Below are 17,015 nucleotides of genomic sequence, written 5' to 3'. Positions count from 1 at the left end.
ATAACATAGTTAGGTTATTAGGTTATGCAAATCAAATAGAAAGGCCTTAGTAGTCTACAGGTGCAGTAACAAAGCAGTTGGTAAGGCACTGCTTTAATGCATTTCCATTGATAAACAATTTCTGATGCTGAACCATTTCAAAGTGTCAAGGGCTTTTATGGTTAGAATTTTCTTCTTTTTAGTAACTGTGGCAGTTACCCCTAGATAATGGTTGTAGGGTTAAATTTTTAGTATGGTTAATGATTTGAGAAAGATAGCTATTCTCAAGATTCTTGGGCTTACCTCTCTATCCATGGTAGTTAGGATTTGCAGAAGCAGGGATGGCAGGTCCCTGATCCACTAGGGTTGCTACCCTTCATGAAGGCTATGGGAAGCACTGCAATTTCCATGGTTCGTGAGCTGAGTCCTGGCCTTTCCCCAGGAGTCCAAGGGGAGGTAGTGATGGTAGTGGTAACTTGATAGCTCAAACTTACCATGACCAAAGTAACTTGTTATTTTTCCTCCAACAAAACATTCTCTTCTTCCTAACTTTCCTATTTCAGTTGAGGGTACCATCTTCTTTCCAGTCACCTAAATGGCAGTATCACTTTCTTTTATCCTTCATATCCAAACAACTGCCAAATCTTGTTTATTCTATTTCTACACAATGTAACTTTTATAATTCCCCTTTCTCTCACAAAGCCATCACCCTACTTGGATCCTTCAGCTGTTTCCCACCTAGACTACTACAATACCTTCTTAATGTCTCCACTCTCCAAACCAGCTATACATAGCTATCAAATTGATATTCCTAAAGTATGGTTCTGACCATGCCACTACCCTGCTCAAGAAATTCCTATAGCTCCTTCCTCTTACCTTCAGGTTAAAATAAAAACTCCTTTGAAAACTTCACAACCTGACTGGTATATCTTTCTAAACTTACTGCACATGACTTTCCTCCTTTACCTATAGTGCATTCCAGCCAAACTGGCCTGCTTACTCATTTCATCTCTTGTCTTCATGCCTTGTGTCTGAAAGGTATGTCCTCCATTTTGAATTTAATGTTCTATGAGCACGCTATTTCTCTCCAAGAATGGAAGGGGCAGGGTCACTGTTGACTTTGCCTTCCTGATGCCTAGTAAGAGTGCCTGGTACAATGGGAGTTGGAAGGGACCTTAAAGGTCCTTCTACCCTTTCCACCACAATTAAAAGACATGCCTTTAATTATCTAATTTATCTAGCACTACTCTAGGCTAAGTGACCTATCTACCTGAGCAAACTGCCTTCAGGAATCTTGTATTGGCTAAAGACTTTACACTAACATAGAACCTGCTACTCCAGTCCAAATATACTCAGATGTCGACCTATTTCCCTACTACAAGAAGTCTGAGTGTTAGAATAGCCTCAAGTGAGAAATGTGCAGCTGCTTGTGTCAGTACCCGCAAGAAGGTGTAAAGTCCACTCCTGAGTTCAATAAGGGGGGTTGGACTAGATAACCTCTAAGGTCCTTTCCAGTTTTAACACTCTAGGACAAGGATCTGACAAAGACCTTCCTGAAGTAACCAACTTCTGTAGAGCTCTTTATAGGCTATGTCATAATCCACCAGAGTTGAAATCCTCCTCCCTGAAAATATACCATATACTCAGGTGTCAAATACCTTCTATCTCTGATGTTCTGATAAGAGTTGGAAATGTTCTTTACTAAGAAGAACTGATGGGCATGCTGATGCAGCAAATCTGGAGATGGCAATATCAATCTCCCAGTACATATCTCCTTACAGAGTCAGTGACAGGTGCAAGCGTTCCTGCAGCGTCTGCTTGGAGTAAGATTTTTACTTCCACCAGATCCTGTGAGCTGCTTGCAAGCAAAAGGGCAAATCCTTTTCAATCCTAGGACTGTCTCTAGACCAGAATACACAACCTTGCCACACATAAGTTTTTTAGAAAAGGAAGGATTTAAGAGGTTGTATGAGTCAATTCCTCATTTTGAAAAGGCTCTGATGCCTAAAGAGCCTTTGAAGGGACTTAGTCCAAGGTCACTTCACAAAGCAGCAGACCCTGATTCCTCCTTCATATAATCCTCTACAATTTGCCATCTTCTAAAAAAAAGTCCACAAAGAGTTAGGTCACTTGCTCTCCTTGGGCCTCAGTTTCCTCAAAGGTTTAAATGACCTCTTTCCAGCTTCTGACAATTGAATTCTAAGTGCTTACAGCAAGAAAGGCTGAGATGCTGAACCTAGCTAGCTTCAAGACTAATATCTGTAAAGACAAAGACAAACTCCCCCTTAATGACAAAGAAGTAAAATTCTTAAAAAACAGACCTCAGCACACATCAAGTGTATTCCTTCCTCCCTTCTACTTTTTATTATTAATTGCATAATAAAAAATGTGGATCAAATTAGGACATGCTTTGATCTTTTTGTGTAACTATTTGAGAGTAAACTCCCTAGAAGCTAGAGTTGAATTTAGAGTCATCTTAGGATAGAAATATAGAGAAAAATTGTTAGTTTCTCACACTAAAAGAATAATTTTATCAAATAATTTTACAGGGGGAGGGGGAATTCAATACACGGGGAGAAGTTTCTGGTTTTTTTCCTTCAGAAATGATTTGTTTTGTGGAATATGAATGTGATGGAATATTATTCTTCTGTGAGACTTACATGAACTAATGCTGAATGAAGTGAACAGAACAAGAACACTGTGCACATTAACAGCAACGTTGTGTGGTTGTGTGATAATTAACTATGACAGACTTAGTTCTTCTCCACAATATAATGAACAAATACAATTCTAAAAAACTTGTGATGGCAAATGCCATCCACATCCAGAAGAAAAACTATGGAGTCTGAATCCTAACCAAAGCATACTATGTTCACTTTTATTTTTTTTTTTTTTAGGTTTTTGCAAGGCAAACAGGGTTAAGTGGCTTGCCCAAGGCCACACAGCTAGGTAATTATTAAGGTGTCTGAGACCGGATTTGAACCCAGGTACTCCTGACTCCAGGGCCAGTGCTTTATCCACTATGCCACCTAGCAGCCCACTATGTTCACTTTTTAAAACTGGTTTGGTTTTTTTTTAATTATTTATGTAAAAACCAAAAACAACAATAAAACTTTCATTTAAAAAAAAAGGAAAATAAAAAAGGTATCAGAGTAATTCTGGTTGGATTTCTGCTTCCTCCCAGCAGGTGCCTAAAAGGGTGATTACAAAAACAGATTCCGTCCACTAAATGGCAACAATGTAAGGAATACTTGTAAAAGCTCTTGCAGGGACAGCTAGGTGGCACAGTGGATGGAATACCACTCCTGGAGTCGGGGGACCTGAGTTCAAATCCAGCCTCAGACACTTACTAATTGCCTAGCTGGGGTAAATCATGCAAATCCATTGCCTTAATTTTAAAAAAAAAAAAGCACTTACAATTTATTAAGGATTGGAAGCCAGGGGATATGAAAAATATGGAAACCCAAAAAATTATGATACCTTTTCAATTTTAGTTGTTAAGGGCCTATGAGTTAAGTCATTTCAGTTGTGTTCAACTCTACATGAACTCATTTGGAATTTTCTTGGCAGACATACCGGAGTAGTTTGTCAGTTCCTTTTCTAGCTCATTTTACAGATAAAGAACTCAGGCAAACAGGGTTAAGTGACTTATCCAGGGTCACACAGTTAAGAAGTACGTGAGGCCACATTTGAACTAACTCCAGGCCTGACACTATATCCACTGCCTACTGCTGTGAAAAGCAAATAAGGAATGAACAGTCATGATTTGGACTAGAGAAAGCAGATAGGGCTGAGCTTCCCAAAACTGTTGAAAGATTATCATAGGATCACTGACATGATTCTATGGTTGCCAACTTGAGGAGTTGGTGACTTACAGATTCCCCTATAAACCAAGAACCTTAAGAGTGCTGTCCCCCCTCAGCAGTTACTAGGAAGAATTTTTTATTCCCCATTGTAGAGAGGAAAAACAATTTTTAAAAGTCAATGTCTTGGGGCAGCTAGGTGGCGTAGTGGATAAAGCACTGGCCCTGGAGTCAGGAGTACCTGGGTTCAAATCAGGTCTCAGACACTTCATAATTACCTAGCTGTGTGGCCTTGGGCAAGCCACTTAACCCCATTTGCCTTGCAAAAAATCTTAGAAAAAAAAGTCAATGTCTATTGGTGTGAGAAACTAACCATTTCCCTCTATATTTTTATCCTAAGGTGACTCTAAATTTGATTCCAGTTTCTAAGGAGTTTACTCTCAAACAGTTACACAGAAAAGATCAAAGCATGTCCTGATCTAGTCATTTTTTATTATGGAATAATAAAAAGTAGAAGGGAGGAAGAAGAGACACATTTATTACTACTGTAGCACTTCAAGATTTATAAAACATTTTTCTCAGACCAGGTACTGCGAGTTCCCTACTGAGATACACAGGGTCACATAGCTACTATCAAAATTGGCAACATGAATACAGGATCTCTGACTCCAAATAAAGCAGTTTTTTCCACCACACAAGGCTGGCTCTCTAGTATTTGTTTTATAATACTGAATGATTAATGCTGTTTCCTTGGTCCAAATAATAGTCTGCATAACAGAATGACAGTCAGTGAAGCAATATTTGTTTGTACTAGTTCTTACCTTTACTGCCATAAACAGCATGATAACCCACGCTGGGTTTACAAAACTTGAATTCTAAGTCTGGCAGGCCTAATAACTAGTCATGTGACCTGGGCAAGCCACTCAATGGGTCCCAGTCTCTTTATATGTAAAAGTAAGAGGCTGACTTGCATCACCACTATCCAAACTGGAATCAGACATAATTAATCACTTCTGCCAAAGGTAATCTATAGGGGCGGCTAGGTGGCATAGTGGATTGGAGTCAGGAGTGCCTGGGTTCAAATCCGGTCTCAGACACTTAATAATTACCTAGCTGTGTGGCCTTGGGCAAGCCACTTAACCCCGTTTGACTTGCAAAAACCTAAAAAGACAAAGGTAATCTATAGTTTTTCAACTTATTAGGAAGTTTTCCTTACAGAGAGATGAAATCTACCTCTCAGAAAGGTCTGTCTCTGCTAATTCTGCCTCCTATAAACTAATCATCACGAGTCAATCTCCCATACATCAAACCTGAAGGAAGCCTGAGCCTAGCTAAGTCTTCTGTTCTCCAGGATAAACCATTCCTAATCCTTTCAGGAGATTCTTTTTTTTTAAGGGTTTTGCAAGGCAAACAGTGTTAAGTGGCTTGCCCAAGCCCACACAGCTAGGTAATTATTAAGTGTCTGAGACTGGATTTGAACCCAGGCACTCCTGACTCAAGGACCAGTGCTTTATCCACTGAGCCACCTAGCCACCCCTAGGAGATTCTTTCATAGCACAATCTCCAGTCACCAGCTGGCATTATAGTTACCCCATAATGAGATATCAGAGTAACATTTTCATAGAAAGTCTCCTTCAACAAGTATTTATTGAGCTCCTGCTGTTAAGCACTAGAAATATTAAGGTGGGTAAAAAATAGTTATTTTTGAAGAAATGTTTCTCTATATAAATGGGCTTACTTTTTCCTACTTTACTCCAAAACTTCCTCAATCTCTGCTTTCTTATCAGGGATAAAGGCACCGTTGAAAAAAATAAAGGTTTAGAAATCAGAGCGCCTGGGTGCTCTTCCCAGTTCAGTTTCTTACTAGCTTTGTGACCTTAAAGTTACTTAACCTCTCTGGCCTGCAATCCTTCAGCTGTAAAATAAGGAAAGGCTTCTAAGATTCTGTCCAATTTTAACAGCTATGAGATGCTTTAAAAGTTGCATGCCCTCTCTGCTATGATCCTTTGGATTTATGAATTCCATCAAGAGCTGACACCAAATTGTTCCACAGCCAAATCTGTCTGAGAAAGCCTTGCTCTAACGTTCTGATTCCATGGTTGCCAACTTGAGGGGCTTGTGACTTACTGACTCCCCTGTAAACCACAGAACTTTAAGAGTGCTGTCCCCTCTCAGCAGGCAAGAACATATTCCAAGATGTTAATGAATTACAACAAATAATAATACCTTCCTCCCCCCCCCCCAGGTCCCGTCCAGATTCAGGAATTCTGAACAAATGAGTACAAAAAGCAACCTCTTTCTTAAAAGGAACCAAGTGATCTCTCATTGTTTGAAAACAGAAATGGAGTATTTGCAGGTGAGTACAATGTCTTCTGAACTTTTGAGATCTAATCAAACCTCAATTTTGTTGTTTAGTAGTTTCAATTATGTCCAACTTGTTTATTGTGATCTCATGTGAGATTTTTTTTGTTTTGTTTTTTGTTTTTACAAGGCAGTGGGGTTAAGTGGCTTGCCCAAGGCCACACAGTTAGGTAATTATTAAGTGTCTGAGGCCGGATTTGAACTCAGGTACTCCTGCCCCCAATTTCCTTCTCCAGTTCATTTTGCAGAAGAATAAACTGAGGGAAAGGGGCAGCTAGATGGTACAATGGATAGAGCACTGACCCTGGAGTCAAGAGGACCTGAATTCAAACCTAACCTCACACACTTAAATAATTACGGAGCTGTGTGACCTTGGGCAAGTCACTTAACTTCATTGCCTGAGAAGAAAGAAACTGAGGAAAACAGCAAAGTAACATACTCAGGATCACAAAGCCAACTAACTAAGGCTGGATTTGAACTTAGGCCTTCCTGACTCCTGGTGCTCTATTCACTTCTCCACCTAGCTGCCCTTAATCTTACCAATGAATAAAAAATGGTTAAGGATCTAAAGGAGGAATTCTCACAAAACTCTTTTAACAGGGTAAGAATAGCAGTCATTACACCTCCCAAAAAACAAACATATAGTAGATAAAAGTACTGGACTTGGGTGTCAGAAAGCCTCAGATTTAATAGTTGTGTAATTTAATCTCTCAGCCTCACTTTCTTCACCTGTAAAACGAAGAGCAAAATCTCTTCCAATTCGAAATCTATCATCCTACAATCCATTAAATTAACATGATGACCTAGATACATAATGTAAGTTCTAGATTGAGGTATCAAGAGATAGTGTACGTAGTTCATAAAAGAAACGTGGAAGATCTGGGTTCAGTTCTGTTACTAGTACTGTGAACTTGGAACTCGATTTCCCATAAAATGAGAATTAAATTAGATGATCTCTAAGGTCCCTTCATGGGCAACTAGGTGGCGCAGTAGATAGAGCACCGGCCCTGGAGTCAGGAGGACCTGAGTTCAAATCCGACCCCAGACACTTAGTTACCTAGCTGTGTGGCCTCGGGCAAGCCACTTAAACCCTACTGTCTTGCAAAAAAACCTAAAAAAAAAAATTCATTTCTCTAAGGTCCCTTCATGATCCTGTGACTGGGAAAGGTCTAAGTCCTGATGGCTCCCTGGAAGACCCAAGCTGCAGCCTAGACTGTGTCACTAAGGTGAAGCCTCATTTTTAGCCGTTTTGAAACGGGCAGCGCAGCCGGGCTGGCAGGCCGAGATCTTGGGACCACCAGGCTCATCGGCCACAAGTCCGCGGCAAGGTGCGCGACTCACAGCTCGGGGGCTACAAAGGCCGCACAGGCGCAGGGCGCCGGGGGGGCCCCCCCGCACCCTCCCCGTCAGCGCTGTGACCCGGGCGAGTCTGCCCTGCCCCGGGCCCACCCAACGCGCAGTGCGGCCCCCAGCCCCCCGCCTCCCCCAGGAGGATTTCCAGGTCACATCCCCGCCCCCCCCCGAGCATGCGCGCTGAGCCCCAGCAGCAGCCCGAGGCAGCTCCTACGCTGACTGCGCCTGCGCGCCTCTCAGCCTCGGGGCATGGTGCTATTCGGGGTTCGGGGTCAAGGCACTATCTAGGGTTTGCGCGGCGTGAGGGTTTCTTTTTTATCGGCAGGGGTCTTCTCTTCGGTCCCGAGGGGCGTCCCGGCTAGGCCGGCGGCAAGCCTCCCCGGCTCCAGGCCCCCCCGCGCCCGCATGGCTGTTTCTCCTCACCTCGTAGTGCTTCATGGCTCCCCCTCACGCCGGACCTGCCGCCGCCTCCCGGCTCGCGACCACAGCCAAGCCCCGCACTAGGCCGCTCGCCCGGCCCAGGAGCTCCACGGCGCCCGCCCCCCGGCCCGGGCCCGCCCCCTCCCGCAGGCTGCGCGCGCCCCGCCGGCCAATCCGCGCCGAGTGGGACGAGCCGGGGGGAGGGGGCGGGAGGAGGGCGGGAGCGGAGCTCGCCCACCTTTGACCTAGCCCCGCCGCCACAGGCTCAGCTAGACCCGTCAGCTACCTCCTCGCGCCACACGGCGGACCAATGAGCTCCTGGAATCGGCGGCCGCCAAGGGGTGGTGGGACCAGAGAGGGGCAGCCCCAGCGACCAATCAGGAGAGAGAACAGGCTCTCCCGCTGGCCTCACCCCCACGCTTCCCTATGGAAACCGAAGGAAGCGACGGTTATTGGGGCGGGGAAAGGAGCGGTTGAGTGACAGGAGGGTGGGACCAGCCGAAGGAGCAGCAGCAAACATGGCGGGTGGGAGAACCCAGGTGCGGCCATAATAGGTGGGCGTCTCCGGATCCCGGACCGGACGGGCGCGGGCATGTTCTTCTGACTTAGGAGATCTGTCCCAGGAGCATGGGGGCGAGCTGGCCTGGCGAGCTGGGGGGGCTCGGGGGGAGCGTGGTGCCTAGGCCGCAGGGCAAGGGGCCTGGTAGTAAGGAGCTGTCCTGAGGCCTCTCCATCTCTAAGGCTGGGGGCGGGGCGAGGAGTAGGGGGATGGGAAGATGCACAGCCCGGCTCCCTCAGGCATAATTCGTGGTTCGGTTGTGCCCAACTTCATAATCCCATTTCGGATTTTCTTGGCAAAGACACTGAGGTGATTTTGCCATTTCCTTTTCCAGTTCATTTTACAGATGAGGAAACTGAGTCAGACAAGGTTAAATGACTTACCCAGGATCACACAACTAGCAAGTGTCTGAGATCAGATTTAAATTTAGAAACATGACTCCAAATCTTTCCACTGAGTCACACAGCTATCCTACATATGTGTATGTCTTATCTATCTGTATATGTGTATACGAATTTTTTTAAATATATCCATCTGCCTGCCTACCCATATTCCCCAGAACAACTGGAATCTGCCCCCCCCCCCCCGGCCAGAAATAGTATTGGACCATCCAAAAGTACCCAGTCAAATCTACGAATGAGGAAATCTAAGAGATGTTGTCATATGGGATTGGATAAAGCCTAGAGTTTTTCTTATCTGAACAACCCTGGCTCGGCCACAATAACAAGAACTGGCCCCAACTCGAAAATAATCCAACAAGCCTCACTGGAGCAGTTTTTTGGACATAGGAGACAGCTGGGTTAAAAGGAAACAACACTGAACTTGCAGGCAAAAGATTTGAGTTCCAGTCTGCCTAAAAGATGTGATCTTGAACATGTCCCATTTTTTTTTATACCACAAGCTTTCTCATCTAATTTTGGAAGAGGAGTTGAACCAAATCTATAAGGTCTCTTCTAAGCATTAAATCCTAGGAATCCACTGTAAACTGGGTTCTCACCCTTTCAATTTCAAAAGGTAGAAAATGGCTAACTCTTACAGAGAAGGGAGCTCCTCTCTTGGCATTGTGTATTGTGTATTGTATTTCACTTATACCCAGTACAAAGAAAACTAAACTGGAGTCCAGAGACAAATCCTATCCCCATTATTAGCTTTGTGATTTTAGTCAAGACTTCTCCACACCTCCATTTCCTCATCTGTAAAATATCTGGATGGGATTAGATGAGACTCTGACATCCCTTCTCATATTGTGTGATTCTGTGATTATATAATCTGGTGTGAGATTTAGAGAGTTGAGAATGGCATCTTTTTCCTCTCAGGTTTAACCAGGTAGAACCTGACCTAAGGAATATTCAGAGGATCACTTTTCACTATTTTCATTCTTTGTTCTCTCCCCCCATCTCTCACCCCTCCCCCAGGTGTCAGGCTACCAGTCAGAACTGAACTACTAAGTTTATGATAGCTGGCATCCAATCAGAAGCTTTTTCAATCTTCACTGAAGCTACCAAGACAGATAGAGGAATCAGCAAAGGTAACCCACTGACATATGGAAACAGAAAAGGCTTTTGGCACATTCCAGGTCAGTGATCCAGCCTGATCTAGTCTTCTGAAAATCAAGATTTAAGTCAATACTTTTAGTTTGTTCTTATTTGTTAAGTAAATGTGGTGTCACCCTTTTGCTTATTTATTAGGAGAAAAGAACCAGTAAGTTTTCTGGGGTCACGTCCTACTTCCACAAAGCCACTGATATCAAGTTGGTAGTTTAAAAGATAGAAAATTGGCCTTGGAGCCCAGAAGAACTGAGTATAATATCTACCTTGGATGCATACTAGATGTGGGATCCTGAACAAGTCACTTAACCTCTTAGTGCTCTAGGCAGTAAGACAGTAAATTGGGGAGAAGTGCTGATCCTACATAAGGAGAGTTTTCTCATCAAGGAATTTCCTATACCAGGGAAATCCCAGAGATTTTTACTCTCTATCAGTTAGAAAGCACTAAGTTTGAGTGAGGGCATTGTGGGGCAGCTAGGTGGTATAGTGGATAGAGCACTGGCCCTGGAGTCAGGAGGACCTGAGTCAAATCCAACCTCAGACACTTAATAGCTGTGTGACCTTGGGCAAGTCACTTAACCCCATTTCCTTGTTAAAAGGAAGAAAGAGTTGAGGGCATTGTGATTTAATTTTGCTAAGCCTCAGTTTTTTCTTGTGTCTTTCATCAATATTTCAAAAGATTTCCATTTTCAATTGTGTAAGGATACAGTTCTATCTTATCAAAATAGCTGTCTTCATTTGTTTCAGAGTAGGCATTTAATGTTTCTTGAATCAAATTTAATAATAACCCTTCCATATTCTATTAATTAGTTTAAGAAGCTGGTATAATTTTTAAAAAATAAAAATCACTGGATGCTCAGCATCTCTAAACTTACTTAGGCCATTCATGAGACAATTATCCAACAGGCAATCTTCCAGCTTGGATGGGATCTATCACAGCTTGTGTTTCCTGACAAGAGACTTTGAGAACCTAGAATGATTCACCTTCATGCCAGGATGAGACAGTGGTAGAAGATTTTAGTGAAAATTTGAATCTTTAAAACAGAAATAATATTAATTCAGTTCCTCTTTGTTAAATCAGAGAGAGTGTAGGATTTGGAGTCAAGAAACCTAACTCTCTTCCTCACTTATACTGACTTCCTCACTCACATGACTATTTTTGGCAAAGTTATTTACTCTGTGAGTTTTATTTTCTTCTTCTACAGAATGACAATAACAATGTATTGGCTGCATCATGGGTGTGTCTTAAAGAGTTAATATTTTTCTTTTTAATGTTATTAATATATTTCATTTTTGTTTCACCTGTATTTCTTAACAAATTCCTTCCCCTACATTTAGAGAGCAAAAAATTTTAAAAAGAGAGAAAAACAGTTCAGCAAAGCTAACATGTTTAAAAGTCTTAACATTGTGGGTAGGATTCCATGCTCAAAGCCCCAGATCTCTGGAAAGGAAGACTGAGATGTTTTCCCATATATCTCTTCCTTTGAGCTACATTTGGCCATTATAATTTCCTATTGTTTGATTTCAGTTGTTTTGTTGTCTCCATTTATATTATTATAGTCAATACATTTATTATTTTCCTGATTCTGCTTACGTTGCTTCAATTCATCTTTCTTGTCATGTTTCTCTGTATTCATTATATTCATCATTTCTCATAATATTCTCCTACATTTCAGAACCACAATTTGTTTGGCTGTTCCAAGTCAGTGGATGGCTATTCCATTTTCAATTTGTTACCACTACAAAAAGTGATGCTATAAATATTTTGGTAAAGATGGAAGCTTTCTTTTTGTCATTGACCTCTCTAGTCAGTGCCTAAGGGAATGGGCTGGTGGGGATTGGAGGCAGCATTTGCCTGAGTTCAAATTCTGCCTCAGCTTCTTACTAACTCGATAACTCTGGACAAGTCACTTAATCTTTGCCTCAGTTTCCTTATTGGTAAAATAGAAATAATAATTGCAGCAACTTCCCATGGTTGCTGGGAGGATCAAATGAGATCATTATAGAGCACTTAGCACAGAGCACAGCACTGATACATAATAAGTAATATATAATGGCATTTTTGTTACTTTCTTTGCATAATTCAAAATTGCTTTTCAGAATGGTTAAAACTATTCACAGTTCCACCAACAATACGTTATGTTTGTCTCTCCACAAACCCCTTCAACAGTGACTTTTCCTATCCTTTGTCATCCTTACCAATTTGCTGAGTATGGAATAAAACCTCAGAATTGTTGATTAGCATTTCTCTTTTTAGTGATTGGGAACATTCTTTCATATGGCAATTCATGGTTTACAATTCTTCTTTGGAGAATAATTTGTTAATATTGTTTTTGGGGGGGTTTTTTAGGGGTTTTTTTTGCAAGGTAAATGGAGTTAAGTGGCTTGCCCAAGGCCACACAGCTAGGTAATTATTAAGTGTCTGAGATGGGATTTGAACCCAGGTACTCCTGACTCCACGGCCGGTGCTTTATGCACTACGCCACCTAGCTGCCCCTAATTTGTTAATATTTTTAACCACTTACTTAACTATTAGGGATTTTTATTTTAGATATTTTACTTGTCTCTGCAGAATGCCCAAAAAAGCATGATGCATTTTAAACTAAGTTGAACTAAGACTTTTACAGATGACCCTGTATATCTTGGATATCAGACCTTTGTCAAAGATACATAATGCAAAGTTGTTTTTCCCCCCCAGGTAATCATTTTTATTCTAGTTGTATTAATTTTGTTTGTTTAGAAAATTTTTCAACTTCATGTAATCAAAATTAACTATTTTATCTTTTGTGATGTTCTCTACACCTCATTAGAATTCACAAACTGGCCATTCTATGAAAGAGTTATAATCTGGTTCTCCTCTACTCTTTTTATGGTATAGCCTTTAACAGCCAGGTCACATATCCATTTTATATTTATTGTGGAATATGAAATAATATATTAGTATAAAACTAGCATTTTTAGAAAGGTAAAATCAATAGGCCTTTTATATTAATTGGATTTGGAAGGTGAAAGTGTAAGGACTTGAGTGTGATACCTAAGTTGTGAGCTGAGTGACTGCAAGAATACTGGTCCTCTCAACAAAAAGAGAAAAGTAAGGAAAAGAAGATGGAGAGTTCTGTTTTCTACATGTTGTGTTTAAGATGTCAATTGGGGGTGGCTAGGTGCACAGTAGATAAAGCACCAGCCCTGGAGTCAGGTACCTGAGTTCAAATCTGGCCTCAGACACTTAATAATTACCTAGCTGTGTGGCCTTGGGCAAGCCACTTAACCAGATTGGGGTAACAAGGTAGAGCAGTAGATAAGCACCTATTATGGAGTCAAATCTGATGTCAGATACTTAGCTTGTGACCTTAGGCAAGTCACTGAATACCATTACCTTCCAAAAAATAAAAAAATATCTCCAATATGCAGTTAGAGATGCAAGACTGGAGGACATAATAGAGGTTAGGGCTGAACAGGAAGATTTGAAAATCAGCAGCATAAGATAGTAACTGAATCCATGGAAAATGATGAAATCACTAAACAAAGCAGTGTAGAAAGAGAAAAAGATCCAGGAAAGAACCCTGTTGGATACTTCATAGTGGGAATGATATGGATGTGGATAAAGATCCAGCAAAAGAAACTGAGAAGGATCAGTCAGATAGGGAAGCAGAGAGCTAGAAGATAGGAGTGTCTTGAAAACCTGGAAGAAAAGGGAGTATCAAGAAGGGATGATCAGCTTTGTTGAGAATGAGGATTAAGAAAAGGTCTTAACATTTGGCAGTTAAAAATTGTAGTGTATGTATGTGATAGAACATTACTGTTATATTAGAAATCGGGGGGGGGGATGGAATTTCAGAGAAGCCTGGAAAAACTTGCATAAATTAATGCTGATTGAGATGAGAACCAGAACATTGTACATATTAACAACAATATGAGGTGATAATCAACCTTGATGGACTTGCTCATTCCACCAGGGTAATAATCAGGGAAAATTTTAGGGGATATGTGATGGAGAATCCCATCTGTATTCAGAGAAAAAGAACTGTGGAGTTTAAACAAAGACCAAAGATTATTAATCTTCAATTTTTTAAAAGTAGTCTTATATATTATATAATTTTGCTATCTCTAATCTTTTCTTTCTTAAGAATATTTTTTTCCTCTCAACATATTCAATTTTGATATATGCATATCATGGAAGCAAATGTCAAGACTATCAGATTGCATTCTGTTGGGGGGAGGGAAGGAAGGGGGGGGAAAATAGTAAAATTCAAAACGTTGCAAAAAATGATTGGTAGAAATTGTATATAATTGGATAACAAATAAAATATATTTAAAATATATTTGGCAATTAAGATATTATTAGTTACTTTGGGAAGAGCAGTTACCCCCTCATTCCTACTTCCTCTTTGTTTAACTTGATAGTCTAGAGCTCTTTTGTCAACCAATCAAAAAGTGATTAATAAGGGTTATAGAGGGGCAGCTAGGTGGCGTAGTGGATAGAGCACTGGCCCTGGAGTCAGGAGTACCTGAGTTCAAATCCAGCCTCAGACACTTAATAATTACCTAGCTATGTGGCCTTGGGCAAGCCACTTAACCCCATTTGCCTTGCAAAAAAAAAAAAAAAACCTAAAAAAAAATAAGGATTATAGTTACATATACTAAGCTTTATGCTAATTGTTTCAGATACAAAAAAAAGGCAAAACAATCATTATCCTCAAGGAGTTCACATTATATGAGAGAAGCAACATGAAAATATTAGGCACATAAAAAATACAAAAAGAATAGATTGGAGATAACCTTACAGGAGAAAGCAGTAACAGCTTGTAAACTTCCTGCAAAACATGGTTTTTGAGCTGAGTGGAAGGAAGCTAGAGATTCTAAGAGGAGGTGAGGAGGGAGAACAGTAAATAAAAATTTACTGAGTTGGGAAATAAGAGTATTTTATGCTTGAAAGAAAAAGGAGGCCAATAGGCCTCTAGGAAAGTAAAATATAAAAAAGATTAAAAAGATAGAAAGGAGCCAGATTATGATATACTTTAAATGCTAAACAGAGGACTTTATATTTGTTCCTGCAGGTAATTAGGAGCCAGAGATATCAGATAGGGAGATAAAATGGACAGCTGAATAGAGCATGGTTTGAAGTAAGAAAACACTTGAAGCAGAGCAACTAATTAGAAGGCTATGGAGGGGGTAGCTAGGTGGCACAGTGGATAGAGCACCAGCCTTGGAGTCAGGAGTACCTGAGTTCAAATCCAGCTTCAGACACTTAATTACCTACCTGTGTGGCCTTGGGCAAGCCACTTACCCCATTGCCTTGCAAAAACTAAAAAATAAAAATAAAAAAAATAAAAACAAAGGGGGTATGGAATTGGAAGGCTTTATTCAGTAAGAGGTGACAAGGACCCAAACTATTTTAGTGTCTGTGGGAGAGGAAATCAAGGGATACATATGACAGAATTTTTTATTGTAGAAATGAAATGACAGAATCTGACTACAGATTGGACATGTAGAATGATTGAGAGAAAGGAAAAACCTGAGGTTTTGAACCCGAGTGACTAAGAAAATGGTGGTGCCTAAAACATTAATAAGGAAGTTTGAAAGAAGGGATAGTTTATATACATCCTGAGTTTGAAATAACTGTGAGAAAACCATTTCAAGTATCCAGAAGACTTGGACTCAGGTGAGACTATAGTTCTGCCTCTAATATCCATCATTCTACAGATCTGCAGATCAATGTCTGAGAGAAGGATTTTGTTCTTTGTCTTGCTCTCTAAAGAACCCCTTTAGTAGTTGGCTGTGGCATTAAATCTTTAAAGTAACAGAAACAGTACCCTCAGTTTTATTGTATTGGTATGGATTTTGCATGAATGAATGAGAACTGTCATCATTATCATCACTATATGTGACTGTGAGAAAGTGACAGTCTTCCATTGGGTTAGGTTGTTGGTCAAGTGAAATACTGTCTGTAAGAGCATTTTTCAAACCTTAGAGCTCCATGGAAATGTTCGTTATTCACTAATTCCTAATTCAAAGAATGATATAAGGATCTAATAAGAAAAAGGTCAAATTATTTTAAAGAATATAAAGCATAGTATACATGTAAAATTATAGTAGAAAGCATGGCAGGTTAAGTTGATAGCTGGTCTTGGAATATGAAAACCAAGGTTCAAGTTCTATTTTTGTCCATACTGTCACAGTGATCTTGGGTATTATCCAACCTCTTAGAGGGCCCCCTGGTGACTCAAAAACTATTAAATGTGAAACATTTGCTGATCTGCATTGATAATGGTAAATCACAGGTAATATAAATAGAAGTTGATATTTATATAGTGCCCCTATGGGGTCAACAACTCTCTTAGCTGCTTTGCATCTACATCCACAGCTTAAACTATTTCTGTAGCTCCTAGGGAATTTCTCTTCTCCCCTTGGCATGGGGTAGTTCTTAGCAGTCATTCTATAATTGTTTAATAAGCACTTAGCTGTTTGCCAGACATTTGTGTAGGTGCTAAGGATGCAAATACAAAAGTGAGAAAATCTCTGACTCTAAATAGTTTATAATTTTCTAGGAGGATACAGGATATTCAAAGATAAGTACATATAGCATATATACAAAATAAATACACAGTGGGGAATGGGAAGAAGGCAACACTGAAAGGATAGAAGGTTCCAAGGAGCGAAGGTAAGGAGGGGAGAGACTCCCTCCCTTAGCAGAAGGAAGACTGCAAAGGCACTGAGAAGGAAGTAAACCATTCTGACTGGAGGGGAATAACCCCTTCAACCTGAAAAATAAAAGACTTAAGTCAGCTTGTGAAGTGCCTTATATGCTGAACAGAGGAGTTTGTATTTCTCCTAGTAGCAGTGGAGAGCTACTGAAGGTTCTTGAGCAGAAAAGTAGCACTGGCCAACCTGGAGCTTTAGAAAAATCAATTTAGCAGTTGTATAGAAGATAGATAACAAAAGGCAGACCAATGAGGAGGCTATGGCAACAGTCTTGGCTAGAGATAAGGAACT

At 40.8% G+C, this 17,015-nt stretch overlaps 2 protein-coding genes across 4 annotated transcripts in view; one reads left to right on the top strand and one right to left on the bottom strand.

The window, feature by feature from the left end:
* The window catches only part of TECR (trans-2,3-enoyl-CoA reductase), a 37,877-nt gene extending 29,711 nt beyond the window's left edge, over positions 1 to 8,166 (bottom strand). Inside the window, exon 1 of the mRNA XM_074203636.1 lies at positions 7,920 to 8,166. Coding sequence (XP_074059737.1) covers positions 7,920 to 7,934 — 15 coding nt within the window. The 5' untranslated portion in view covers positions 7,935 to 8,166. The remainder of the gene's footprint in view (positions 1 to 7,919) is intronic.
* The window catches only part of DNAJB1 (DnaJ heat shock protein family (Hsp40) member B1), a 42,453-nt gene continuing 32,846 nt past the window's right edge, over positions 7,409 to 17,015 (top strand). Inside the window, exons 1-2 of one of the 3 annotated variants that reach the window (XM_074203635.1) lie at positions 7,409 to 7,471; positions 9,891 to 10,051. In XM_074203635.1, the coding sequence (XP_074059736.1) occupies positions 9,928 to 10,051 (124 nt within the window). In that variant the 5' untranslated portion in view covers positions 7,409 to 7,471; positions 9,891 to 9,927. Of the gene's footprint in view, positions 7,472 to 8,374; positions 8,471 to 9,890; positions 10,052 to 17,015 lie in introns of those variants that run through there. The other 2 variants (XM_074203634.1, XM_074203632.1) reach the window with 2 other exon arrangements.

This window comes from Macrotis lagotis, chromosome X, assembly GCF_037893015.1.
Source record: "Macrotis lagotis isolate mMagLag1 chromosome X, bilby.v1.9.chrom.fasta, whole genome shotgun sequence".
Taxonomy (NCBI): Eukaryota; Metazoa; Chordata; class Mammalia; order Peramelemorphia; family Peramelidae; genus Macrotis; species Macrotis lagotis.
Note: the sequence above shows the minus strand (reverse complement) of the source record. Positions and strands in the feature narration are given on the sequence as shown.